Source organism: Monodon monoceros, unplaced genomic scaffold, assembly GCF_005190385.1.
Source record: "Monodon monoceros isolate NGI ecotype Baffin Bay Population unplaced genomic scaffold, NGI_Narwhal_1 Super_Scaffold_1, whole genome shotgun sequence".
NCBI lineage: Eukaryota > Metazoa > Chordata > Mammalia > Artiodactyla > Monodontidae > Monodon > Monodon monoceros.
This window is the reverse complement of record NW_021703765.1, coordinates 36,814,743-36,826,926: the sequence shown is the minus strand read 5'-3', so window position 1 is coordinate 36,826,926 and position 12,184 is coordinate 36,814,743. Positions and strand designations below refer to the sequence as shown.

The window sequence follows — 12,184 nt, the reverse complement described above, 5'->3', positions numbered from 1 at the left end:
GGCCTCTCTTGTTGCGGAGCACAGGTTCCAGACGCGCAGGCTCAGTAGTTGTGGCTCACGGGCCTAGTTGCTCCACGGCATGTGGGATCCTCCCAGACCAGGGCTCGAACCCGTGTCCCCTGCATTAGCAGGCAGATTCTCAACCACTGTGCCACCAGGGAAGCCCCTGAGTAACTTCTTGAACTGTGGCTCTCAACCATGGCTGCACATTAGAACTTTCTGCAGAGCTTTAAAAATTCCAGGTGTCTGGGCTGTACCCAAGCTGACCACCTGAGAACCTCTGCGGTTGGGCCCTGCCCAGGCCCCTTGGGTGATTAGTGGCCTTAGGAGAAGGACTCTTGTTCCATTCTGTGCGCCCCCTGCCACATTCCCTCTGTTTTTTAAATGGAAAACTATCATTCAGGGGCACTGGCTTTTTACATCTTCAGAAATATGTTTGTGGGCTCCAACATCAATATCTAAGACCTTTACATTTATTTTTTCCGACATTTCACTGTTTCCTGGTGCTGCTGTGAATTCTTTGCCATTCTCTTGGGGCTCCCATGTAAGACCTTGGCTAGGGACTTGCTATTTAAAGTTGTTCCTCAGACAGTATGGGCACCTCTTGGAGGCTGGTTAGAAATGCATATTCATGGGGACCTCTCCAGGGCAACTGATTCAGAATCTGCATTTAACAAGATCCCCAGGGGATCCCATGCACGATAACGTGGAGGGGGTCAATGGGGTATGAGGCCAGGACTGGAACTGCAGGATCCCCAGGTGTGCACATCTTGGGGAGCAAACTCATCTCCAAAGGGGTGAGGCTGACCCACACTCTCTCCACACTGCATGCTCCAGGCCAGGCCAGCAAAGCACTTGCCTTTTTGCCTGTCTGAAGCGTGTGAAATAGTATTCCTTATGGTTTTCACTTACTTTTCCCTGCTAGTGTACTAGGAGGGTCGAGCCTCTCGTGATTTGCATCTCTTCTTTTGTGTATGGCTTGTCCATACCATTTGCCTGTTTTTCTCTTGCTCTTTTTCATGAACAGAAATCTCTTTCTTAAATAGTTTTTTAAATGAAACTTATGAGAGGCTTTTTCAGGTGCCTTAAGTAGATTATCTTCAGTATTTGCCCTTTATTGCCCTCCTCTTATTTACTTCAATAAACCGGTAACCAAATGGCAGAAATTTTGCACCAGTTAACGCCTGGCCTTCCTGCAGTGGGCAACCTTAGTGCAAGAGTCTCCACTGGGAGGAGCTGGGAAAAGCATGTGGGGAATCAGACCACGGGAGAGGAGTTGAGAAAGGATGCCAGGTCAGGGAGTGCCCTCCAGAAGGTGGGCAGGGTTGGGTCAGGGACCTCAGAAAAGGAGATTGCCTGAGAGGGGCCTGGCCCAGGGTATGTACTCCTCCTATAGGTTACATGTCTGTGTTGGCAAAGAGTGTTGGCCCTGCCCTCTGGTCTAGAGAGAACCAGATTCTTAGAGAGACACAGAATGTCACTGGGAACAATAACACAGTCATAATGAGTTTTCCTCTTCAATCTGGCCAGAGAGAAATATTGCCTGTTTTTGTGGTTGACATAAAATAATTTCCTGTGGTATCGTTTCCATCCCAATCTTATGCAAAACAGCCCTATATTCTTTTTATTTAGCCCAACACATTTTGTCCTGTGATGCAGTTACTACAACAAATACAGCACTGCATGTATGTAAATGTTTATCTGTAGCAGGTTTAATTAATTAGTAATGGCACCATCCACAGAAATGTAAGATGGGGGAAGTTACTTTGATTTCTAATATAAAGGGATGTAAACTCTAGCTTTTCATAAGAAGTTAAAGGAATGAGAAAAAAAGTTTGCAAAATCGATGTGAAGTGTTGGGCTGGGGCCTCACCCTGAAACGATGCTGCGTTTGATTTGATTGTGTAATGGTGGCCATGTGGCAAGTGGATAAATGAATAACCAGCATATTTGGGCTATACCTCATTTGGCTAAAGACAATAATGGTCCAGCTATTGTAGGAAACCAAACAGAATCCAGCTCATAACCTAGAAATTTATGACCTGCAAGCCCCTCAAGAATCCTCTGAGATGCTTAAAACATCTGCTTTGTTTCGTGTTTGATGCTGGTGGCTAGGCCTACATCCACCAAATGTCCTGCTTAAAGCCTGAAATATGCAGCCAGTTGGGACTCACCAAGGGCACCGTAGTGGATTCGCAGGTTCCCAGGCTCTGCCCCTTCTGTTGTTTTCCCAGCTGGTGCCATCGGGGTCTCATTAAGTAAAATGTTTTGAATTGTCCAGTTGATTTCTAGCCTGTGAAATGTCAACACAACGCGTGTCATATGCTTCCCCAGATTCTGGCCACGGCTCTCAAGTCGGCTGGTGGAGATGGCCAAGAGAGCGTTCTCCAAGCTCTTTGTTTTCTTCTTATTTGGGTTTCTCTTTTCATCATACTGGGGCAAGTTCTTTGTCCCGGGGCTACTTGTTCTCTTAGGCCTCCCGGATGTTGGTCTTCCCTAGAAAACCCTGAAGCTGACGGGCATCTGAGATCTCCTTCCCACTGTGATTCTGCAGGACGGGCCTGGGGCCTGGGGAAGAAAAGGACCCCTTGTGTTCTTTCCTGTGGGACCCAACTTCGGAAGAGGGTCTCTGCCCAGCTGGCTGTCTGCATGGAGCCATTACCCTGGACTATCACAGAGCAGAGCAGGGATTAGGGACTCATAATTGGCCTTTTTCTCTTTCCTGCTAGAGAGGCTGAATGCCCCCTCTCCTGTTGAGTTTCTCTTCAAGAGGAGTCTGGGCCCCACCTGTGACGTGACCGTGCAGTTTTGGGCTCAGGGCTATATTTCTTTAAAAATGCAATCACTTCGATGTGACCTACAAATAATCTAACAGTGTCTTAGGAACAAAAGAACAGTTTCTCAATGGGAAGGGCCAGAAGCCTGATTCTAGGGGCTGCTAGGAAAGGAACACTGAACTCTGACCTGACTTCAGGCTCTCATCTCACCCCATCTCTTATGAGGCTTCAACATTCCTCTTGAAGGGCATGTGACATATTCACGTTGATTCGATATAACTAAAATCTTATTTTACAGAATATTGAGGGGTGTTGCCATGCTATCTGTTAAGCAGGATTCCGTGGAGAAGGAGAACGAACGAATCTGAAAAAAAAATGTTGAATCTGTTTTAGGGAAAATGGGAGATATGCCTCACAAAATATTAGATTGATCCCTGGAACTGATCAGCACTCAGCTTAGTTTAGTTGTCTCTAATTTTCCAAAGTGGTATTTGAAAATGTTCAGGAATTTTCCCACTAATCCCATTAAGAAAAATTTCCCTGCATGTTATTTACATAGTTCTTCCCTACTTAAAAATTTTATATTCTTTTATAGGGACAATGGAATGGGCCAGAGACTTTAAAACGGATGCTCTTAGAATACAGTAAAATAAGATGTTAGTGGAAAGGACCAAAGTTTCTCAATCAAATTTTTGTCTTCTCAACATCATTACTGTTTACTCAGCACCTAATTATTCTTCGAGCTCATTAAAGCTGGACTGATTCCTCCTCTAAAGACAGCTAAGGGCAGCCACCCTTGTGTACAGGACACATGACAGGAAGATAAATAGAATAAGTCCAAGAGAGAATCAAAATCTTTTCCCTAAACCCAGGTGGAGAGTCACTGCATTTTAGAGGGCCAGCGTAAGGGTTTGTGCCTCTGGGGAGAAGTGCCACCCCCATTAGCGCCCACTCCAGGCTTCGGGAGTACAGTGACCAGAGGGGATGGAGCTGACAGCGGCTCTAAGATTCACTGGGGCTGACTTTAAACCTATGGTGGGTGTCAAGCCCTTGTCACTAGAAAAGGAAGATGGGGAAGTAAGGAAGGCATTTGCAGCCTGGCTCTGCACTGGGAAGGTCTTGGAGGCAGGGCTGGATGGGCACAGGAAAGGGACTGTGAAGGGGTTTGATGGTGGTGGGCTGGGAGGCATAATTAGAGTCTGTGGACAGGTGAGAGAAATGAGGCCCAGATCAGAGCAGGTGCTATCAGAACAGACTCCAAGTCACCTGGAGACAGGTCCTAAACAAGGGTGTACGGGCCTTGTACCCAACCCCAAGGGGGTGGAAGCAGCCCCCTGCTCTAGAGCAGGGTCAGGCTGGTAGCCAGGACTCTGATGTGGAAAGAAGCTTAGGTAGAAGCTTTGGGGTTAGACAGGTGGTGCCGGAAGAGCTTGGAAGGGTCTCACTGCCCTGAATGGCTCTCTGGTTGTTGTATTTTCGGACAAATCTCCCTTCCAAATTGGGAACTAGCACTTTGAAAAAGGAGGCTGGCTGTGTGTCCTCCACTGTGTCTGTCTGTATGCCAGGCACCCTTTTTCCCCAGAGTGGAAGTTCAAGAGGAGGGAGGATCAGTAAACAAGAGGAACCTGAGAATTTGTCTTTCCTGCGTAAGAGCAAAGTAGAGGGTTCTAGGAAGGGTGCTTTGGAAAGTGCCAAGCACCTTACTGGCAGGGGGTTACAGTAGTTCATTGCCTTTGCTGCCAAGTTCAGATGGAATCTGCCAAGTTCACATGGAATTCCCATGCTTGGGAATTTGCACAGTCATACAGCCGAGGAGACTGTTCCCGTATAAATGGCTTGGCCTCACTGAGCCTCAGTCTTCTTTGATACAGTGAAGGCGGTCGTGCCAGCCTCCCGGGATGGTTGTGAGAGTTAAGCGGGGCACCTATGACGGGTTCTCAGCACCCTCCTTCCCTTCACACTTCTGTCCAAGGGTCCCAAACATGGTAGGAATGTGAAGCTGCCTGCAAGCGTTTAGGAGCTGCCAGGGAAGTCACCCATGAGCCTGTGCACAGAAACCACACCTGCCCCCTTATCACTTTGCTCCCATCACCCTCCTGGCTCCTCGTCCACCATTGTCCACCTCACTTGGCCTGCTGTAATTTGTAGACCAGACCCATCTTCCCCTCTCTTTTTACCCCCAGGACACTGGTGCAATGGCTTGCCCCTGTGCACGGAAGCCTGGATTGTTAGCAATGTATGTGTCTAGTATTGTTGTGACATCCCAGTAAGCACTAAAGAGCTAGACTGCATCTGGAAAGGGGGAAGGCAGTTCTGTTCTGCCCAGGACTTGCAATAATGCTGAGAACTCTGAGCTCAGAAAGCAATGGAGAGAACTGTTTCATTTCTTTCCACCCAGGCCAGATTCCATCCTCTCCCTGTCCTCCCCAACAACGTGACTCATAAGAAGCAGTCTGCTTTTGCATTCCAACTGATTGCTTTCTGTTCAGTGCTTACCTAGGAACCAAAGAGATTATTGAGGAGCACTGGGTGTGAACGTAGCCACGGATGTAGGAGGGAAGTGGGGTAGGGGCACTGCGCAGCCAAGACCGTGGCCAGACCAGTGGCTGTAGAAAGCACCTGATACCATAAGTATTGCTGAGAGCCATCTCAGCATGAGTGAACCTAGTTCCGGGTTAGGCAGAATTCGGAGACTTCAGCCCTATCACCACAAAGGCCGTTGCCTTCATGAGCGGCCCCCTTTCCCCGCATCTTACTCAGATGGCAGTGTTCTAAGTCAGGGATCTGAATCTCCTGGGGAGGTTAGAATGAATGCACTGTTGGGGCCTCTCCCAGAGACCTTGGGTCTTTGTGCCCAGGCTGAGTCTAAGAAGTCAAGTTTAAATCAACCAGGTCTGGGAACCTTGGCTTCTTGTCATTGTTATTCCACATTTTATTTTTTTAGCTTTTGATTTTGAAAGAATTTTAGACTTAACAAAAACGTCACAAAAATAGCACAGAGCGTTGCCTTACATCCTTCACTCAGCTTCCCGTCATGTTAACACCCTGCACACGGTAGGACAATGCATCAAAAAATTAACTCAGCTGCAGGCTTGACTCAGATTTCAGCATTTTCCCCCTAATGCCCTCTTTCTGTTCCACGATCCCACCCAGGGTCCCACGTTGCATTGTCGTCCTGTCTCCTTAGCCTCCTCTGATCTGTGGAGGACATTTCATGACCTTGACACTTTTGAAAAGTACCAGTCAGTTAGTTATTTTGTAGAATGCTGTCAATTTGGGAAACCTCTTCTTTTAATGGATGGGATTTTATGACGGAGGGTGGAAGTAAGAAAAATAACCCAAATGGTTAAATAATTGACGTTGACCAAAAAAACAAAAAAACCCAAACCCATGAAAATCCCACAGAATATCTAACATCGAATCACTAAGAATGATACACCTTAAAACGATTCCCAGTATTTAAGTCCAAAGAGGCAGGACTGGGCCTGCCGTTTTTCTCCAGTCGCCAACAGGTCCCTCCAGGAACAAGGGCTGCACAAATTGACAAGCAGCATTTGAATACCAGTGGGGCCAATTACCTCCCAATCCCAAGAAACAAACATGTAAGGTATCTTCAAGTTCTGATATGAGCCCCTGTCGTCCTAGACACAGTGCTCTTAGTATACTCGATAGAACAATTTTTAGGATCTTCGGGATTACAAAACAAAACAAAACAAAACACACACACACAACTTATTTCCAAATTGCTTGACGTTATGTGCAAAAAATGAAAAAAAAACCTGTCAGTGATCCAAAGGTGAAAGAGCACACATGTGGGTTTCCGTCACATGGAAGTAAAACTCGACCCATTTGCCATCAACATGAAAGACTGTCAGAACACGTGCTGCCAGGTGCGTCAGGGCACAGTTGTTTCCAGGGTGGGCTCTGATTCAAACGTCCTGGCCCCAATCCTTCTCTTCCCCTTACTGTGTACGCAGGGCCCAGAGACTCGAGCTCTCTATGCCGCTGCTGCTCGTTCCCTGGGGAGATGAGCACAGTCCCCATCTCATAGGGTTTCCACAGATATGGGGTGAGATAATCCATGGTAGCGCTCAGGAAATGGCAGCCACCACTGCCATTATTCTCAGATGCACATCAGCAAAGAGTTGCCTGGGAGCCCTTTGTAGGATCGAAACATTTTTTTTCAATTCAAGGGAGGGGGGAAAGTAAGAGAAAACGAACTTATGATTTTTCCGTGAGCCCCAGACCCCCCTGTGCTGCATGTTGACAGCAGAGGCACCTCTGTGTCAGACCCCGCTGCTGACATCGTGAGAGCTGTCCCAAGTGCCTGGGGCATCGAGTGGCTGCTGGTGCCAGCAGAGTGACCCATGCCGTCTATGGAAGGAGTGTGAGGCAGACAGGGATAAACATTTCCAGGGCCTGTTCTCTGTTATGCAGCTGCGGGGCGGGGAGGCTGTCACATGTGACAGGCTGGCGAGCAGCTCTGCTGCAGCCAGGGCATTCAAGTGGGAAGCAGGAAGGGGGAGCAGTGGAGAGGGGCCCGGACGTTATCTTATCAGATGTCAGCCAGCCCTCCCCCCTGCACCCCTCCCCCCCGCCCCCCGCCTGCCAGCATTTGAGAAGTGCTAGTTGAGAATTCCCTATTTGATGGAAGGCTTGTTCCTGTTGTGCAAGTTCCATATCCTGCCAGCTCCTGCGTGTTGGTCCTCTCATTCTCATATGTCCTCAGCCGTTTTTTGCTTTCTGGAAACTTTCTGCGTGAGAGCCAACTCCTGTGCAGACAGGGTCTGCTGCCCTGCGCCCTTCCCCTCACTCCGTGTTCCTGTCAGCTCCCGGCCTCCTTGGAGGGACACTTGGCTCAAGGTGGAGGCTCATGTAACGTCTGTTGAATGAATGAGTTAACTGACGAGCAGGTAGATGGACAGACACCGTAACAGGCCCTTTGCATGCAGGACTGGGATCAGGGTACAAAGCTGATTTCAACTGGTTACATTCATTTCACACCTTCTTTCAGGAGTCTTTAACAAGGGAAGGGTTCAAATTCTTAAGGTCCTTTTCAGGGTTAATGTATTTCTGGGAGAATTTATCTGAATTGTCATGAAGGCCCACAGAAAGTAGGACTCCATAAATGGGGCCGCTTTTTCTATGAATACCTGCCTTTCAGGGACACATCTGGCAAGCAAAGGGACCTTCACTTATACTGGCTTTTCCCCACAGCAGAGGAAAGCCCAGGCTGGAGGGGGCAGGAGGGTCCTCAGGGGTCTCGTGCATCAAAGCTGCGAGTAGACCATGAGGCTGAGGGCAGCAAGGCTGGTGCAGCACCATTAACCTTTGTTCTGTTCTCTGAGCTGGTCCCAGATAGGCTGGCCCGATGCCCATATCTATTAGCAGATTATTGCCTGTTCCGTAAGGTGCCAGGGTCCTCACTCAAGTATTTACATGAACTGAACCCTATAGTTCTAGGGCTAAAGCAAACATGTGAACAGAACTGTAAGAGGCATCTTTCAATGCCATCAGTTCGTGGAGTCTTCTGTGGTCATTTGGCCACGTGTGTATACCTCAAGGCACAAAGGTGTGGTTCCTAGCCCATGCCACCTCCTGCTGCTAAGGAAACGTAAGATGCCCTCCTAGTGCAGCATGGACTTATTCAGGCAGAATTTTGGATCTTGGATAAGAGGCCTCAGCAGTCCTTGTCAAGGATGAGAAATATTTCATCTTGTTTTCTGCCATTAAAATTATTATCTTTCTTTAACAAACACTTGAAGGAGTGTTTAAAGAACATAAAGGGTATTACAAACTAGTATTTTTATTGCCGCCCCATAGAACGAATTCCATTACTCAGTTAAATGCAGTCTGCCTCCAGCCAAGGCTCTGGAGCCAAACATTTTGTCTGGATGAGTTAAATACTCCGTCTGGAGCCCAAGGGGTCCGGGGTTGCGGGAGGGTTAGCCAGTGTAGGAGCAGCTGTGGACGGGTGGCTCTAGGGCCCTGAGCTGGGCTTGAAAATACAGCAGCGTGCGGTGGCATGATCTGAGGGTACCCCTCACCACAGAGCTTTGTGCGTCTATAAAGCCATGCTTAATGTCTGTGAATCTTCCCTAAGTGTGTCCATTCTTTGAGTTAAAGTGCTGAGCGCACAATAGGTTCTCCATGAAGTATTTGTTGACTGACAGACTGATGGATTGGATGTTGGCTCCCAATCAGAGTGCTGACTCCTGGGAGAGAAGAAAGTATTCATTAGTAGATATTAGCCGCTGTTTGTTCTACCAGAGGCCTAGCTCTTTCAGATTCTTTGTCCGTGGGCTAAGTGGGCTTTTGCCCAGGGGAGGCATCGATTTGGGCGTTGCTGCAGACACACGAGGTGGGACCCTCACCTCTGGGGAGGCCTCAGAGGACACAGGCCCCCTTGTCATAGAGGGGGCATGGGGAATTAGGTCTGGCAAGGAAGGTGGGAAAACACTAAGGGTGAGCTTTACTTTCTCCACATTCTGATCAAGGGCCTTCCCTGAGGATCTCAGGGACTCCAGATGACTGAGGATTTATGGTAGATGGTAGATCTGTAACACATCTCTTCTGAAAATAGAATACCCAAAACTCTGTATGACTTCCATACAGAGTAGGCCAAATACAATTTGTCAACTAAGGAAAATGTAATTAGGAACCTTTCAAATGAAAGGACCAGTCTTGGAAGGGGCAGCTGCCTCATCATGCAGCCTTATTCAGCCTTTATTTTGACATCGAAATTGATCAACACTAAACAATGGAAAAGCCATAATGTCAGGCTAAACATAAGCCAATTCTAAGTCAGTTAAATACGAGTGTGCCTCCAGCTGCCAGTTGAAAACCTCAGGGCGGGGAGGTCACTGGTCCTTCTTGAGCCTTGTGTGTTTCACAGAGAACATCCACCAAATCCACTCAGAAGTTTGGCAGTTTGCTCCTTGGCATCCAGTCTACAAGGAGTCACTGGTTATTCTCTGTAGAGGCCCTTTGATGAGTTGAGACTAAGACCCTGATGCTCCTGGAGAGCTCATCCTGACAGCTACCCCTTGCGCCGGGTTCCGTTAATGCCTTGCTGTGGGGCCTCTACAGAGGTATGTCCCTGCAGATTTGCGGGATTATTTTACCTAATTTGCAACACTGGAATTTGCATTTTCCTATGCTGAGTAATTCCTTTTCCAGCTCTGATCCGCTCCTTATGCTGGGAAAGGCTGAGCTCTCAACATGCCACCTGCATTTTGTAGTTTGCACCATTTCTCAGACACCTCATGAGGGTGGGCCTCTCCTCCCCCCCTCTCCTCTTACGAGGTCCCCTATCTGCCTGACTTTCCAGGTCAGTGCCTGTGTCATCTTCAGGTCAGTCCCTGGCAGCCCCTAGATTTTCCCTGCCCTGGCGGCCAGCCAGCCAGGGCACTTCAGCAGGAGTAGGACGGGGCCAAGTGTCCGTGAGCGCTGTGACTCCTCTGGGAGTCCTCGGGGGAAGGAGGCCTGTGGCCTGACTGCCACGTGCCTGGTTGCTAACACCGCCTTCTCTTCTTGTCCCTTCGCCTCTGGTCTGCCGGCGCCGCTGCAGTGCGGAGGACCCTGAAGAGCGGCCTGACTCCGGAAGAAGCCAGAGCCCTGGGCCTGGTGGGCACCTCAGAGCTGCAGCTGTGACCCCCTGGTGCCCTAAGGTGTGTGCCCATGCAGAGTGCAAGCTCCTGCTGGAAGGAACCCCTCCGATGGGAGGTGAGGAGACTCTGACACCCAAAGGTTCTGAAAGGGGTGCCCATGCCTAGGTGTCACCGAGTGACTTGCATAGCCTGCTGTGCACTGACATGGATCTTGGAGTCCCCTTCACAGACTTTCCTCATCATGTCAGCTCTGTTTCTCTTGTTTCCTTGACACCTGGCTTAGTAGTTCCAAAGCGTGACACCTTTTCTGTGCAAGGAACGGCCCTTTTAAGGAGCAAATCACTTCTGTCACAGCTACTATGGTCATGAGGCAGTTTGGTTAGGTTCACAGACTGGGTCTCTCCATAACACCAGAATATCCAGATGTAAACTCCAAAATTGTACACAAAAGAAAACACAGGTTGTTTACCAGTTGTGGATTTTAGATGTACTAAATGTTTATACAAATTCAGAAATGTACACCATGTTTCAAATACTAAATAAATAGAGTTTAATGCCATAACTGGAAATTTTCATTCTCCTGGTGCAGGACTTTAAATGGCTCCATAGGCTGGCCCCCTTCTGAATCAGCAAAACCTTTTCTCGGGCTCATCAGAAGGACCCTGGCTCGGAACGGCCTCCAGACCCTTTGGGTTTCCTTTTTTTTGTTGTTAATTGAGTGAGAAGCACTGACATGTGCTCTTTGTAACTCCAGATTAATTAGGCATCAATCTTTGTGGCAGTACAAGTTAGCAATAACCTCACGTGTATTGCCTTACCCGTGTGCTTTGTTTTTGCTCCTTCGTGATGTAGAAACAAAAATTAGAGTAGCATTTTAAAAATCTGAACTGTTCTGCAACTCATTCACTTGCTTGTTATGTAAAAATTCATTTTCTCAAAAAAATTTACTAAGTCACCAAAACAAAATGAAAATTTAAAGCTTTGCCTGCAGAGAACTTCAGAAGTGTTGTCCTTGGCACTCAAGTGCAGGTCATCAGCAGCTCAGGTGTCCAGAGGGCAAGGCGCTGTGAGGAGCTCTCAGCAACCGCAGAGCCACGCTGAGGGGCCTGATGCCCAGGTGGTGGCCAAGCCCTCCACAGAGACCCTCAGCCCAGGGTCACATGGCTCCCTGTGAAGAAACTCTGCCTCTGAAAATAGGGAAAGGTCAACAATTGCAGCAGGTATTCAATGGGGGCGGTGCCAAAAGATCATCAGGTCACCAGTTCTATCTGTGCCTTTTAAAAAATTAATTAATTAATTTTTTGGCTGCGTTGGGTCTTCGTTGCTGCACGCGGGCTTTCTCTAGTTGCAGCGAGTGGGGGCTGCTATTCGTTGCGGTGCGCGGGCTTCTCATTGTGGTGGCTTCTCTTGTTGTGGAGCACGGGCTCTAGGCATGCGGACTTCAGTAGTTGTGGCACTCAGGCTCAGTAGTTGTGGCTCGTGGGCTCTAGAGCGCAGGCTCAGTAGTTGTGGCACACGGGCTTAGTTGCTCCGTGGCATGTGGGATCTTCCCGGACCAGGGCTCGAACCTGTGTGCCCTGCATTGGCAGGCAGATTCTTAACCACCATGCCACCAGGGAAGTCCCCTGTGCCTCACTTTCAAAACCTCTGTGACTGTGCATTCCTGAATCTGGGCAAATGTGATTTAGAGACAGGATGCAGTCCTGTAGTCTAAAGAGCTGAAGATAATATATTCACCCCACAGGCTTCTGTGACTGTTTCCCCCCCCCCCCCATCTTCTGCATCTCCACTACTGGG

The 12,184-nt window shown here is 48.5% G+C and overlaps 1 protein-coding gene across 4 annotated transcripts in view; it reads left to right on the top strand.

The window, feature by feature from the left end:
- FHOD3 (formin homology 2 domain containing 3) overlaps positions 1-11,115 on the top strand; it is a 497,516-nt gene extending 486,401 nt beyond the window's left edge. For 3 of the 4 annotated variants that reach the window (XM_029219976.1, XM_029219995.1, XM_029219986.1), the window contains one exon: positions 10,348-10,949. In XM_029219976.1, the coding sequence (XP_029075809.1) occupies positions 10,348-10,430 (83 nt within the window). In that variant the 3' untranslated portion in view covers positions 10,431-10,949. Of the gene's footprint in view, positions 1-10,347 lie in introns of all 4 variants that reach the window. The other variant, XM_029219969.1, reaches the window with a different exon arrangement.
- Positions 11,116-12,184: the final 1,069 nt, after the last annotated feature.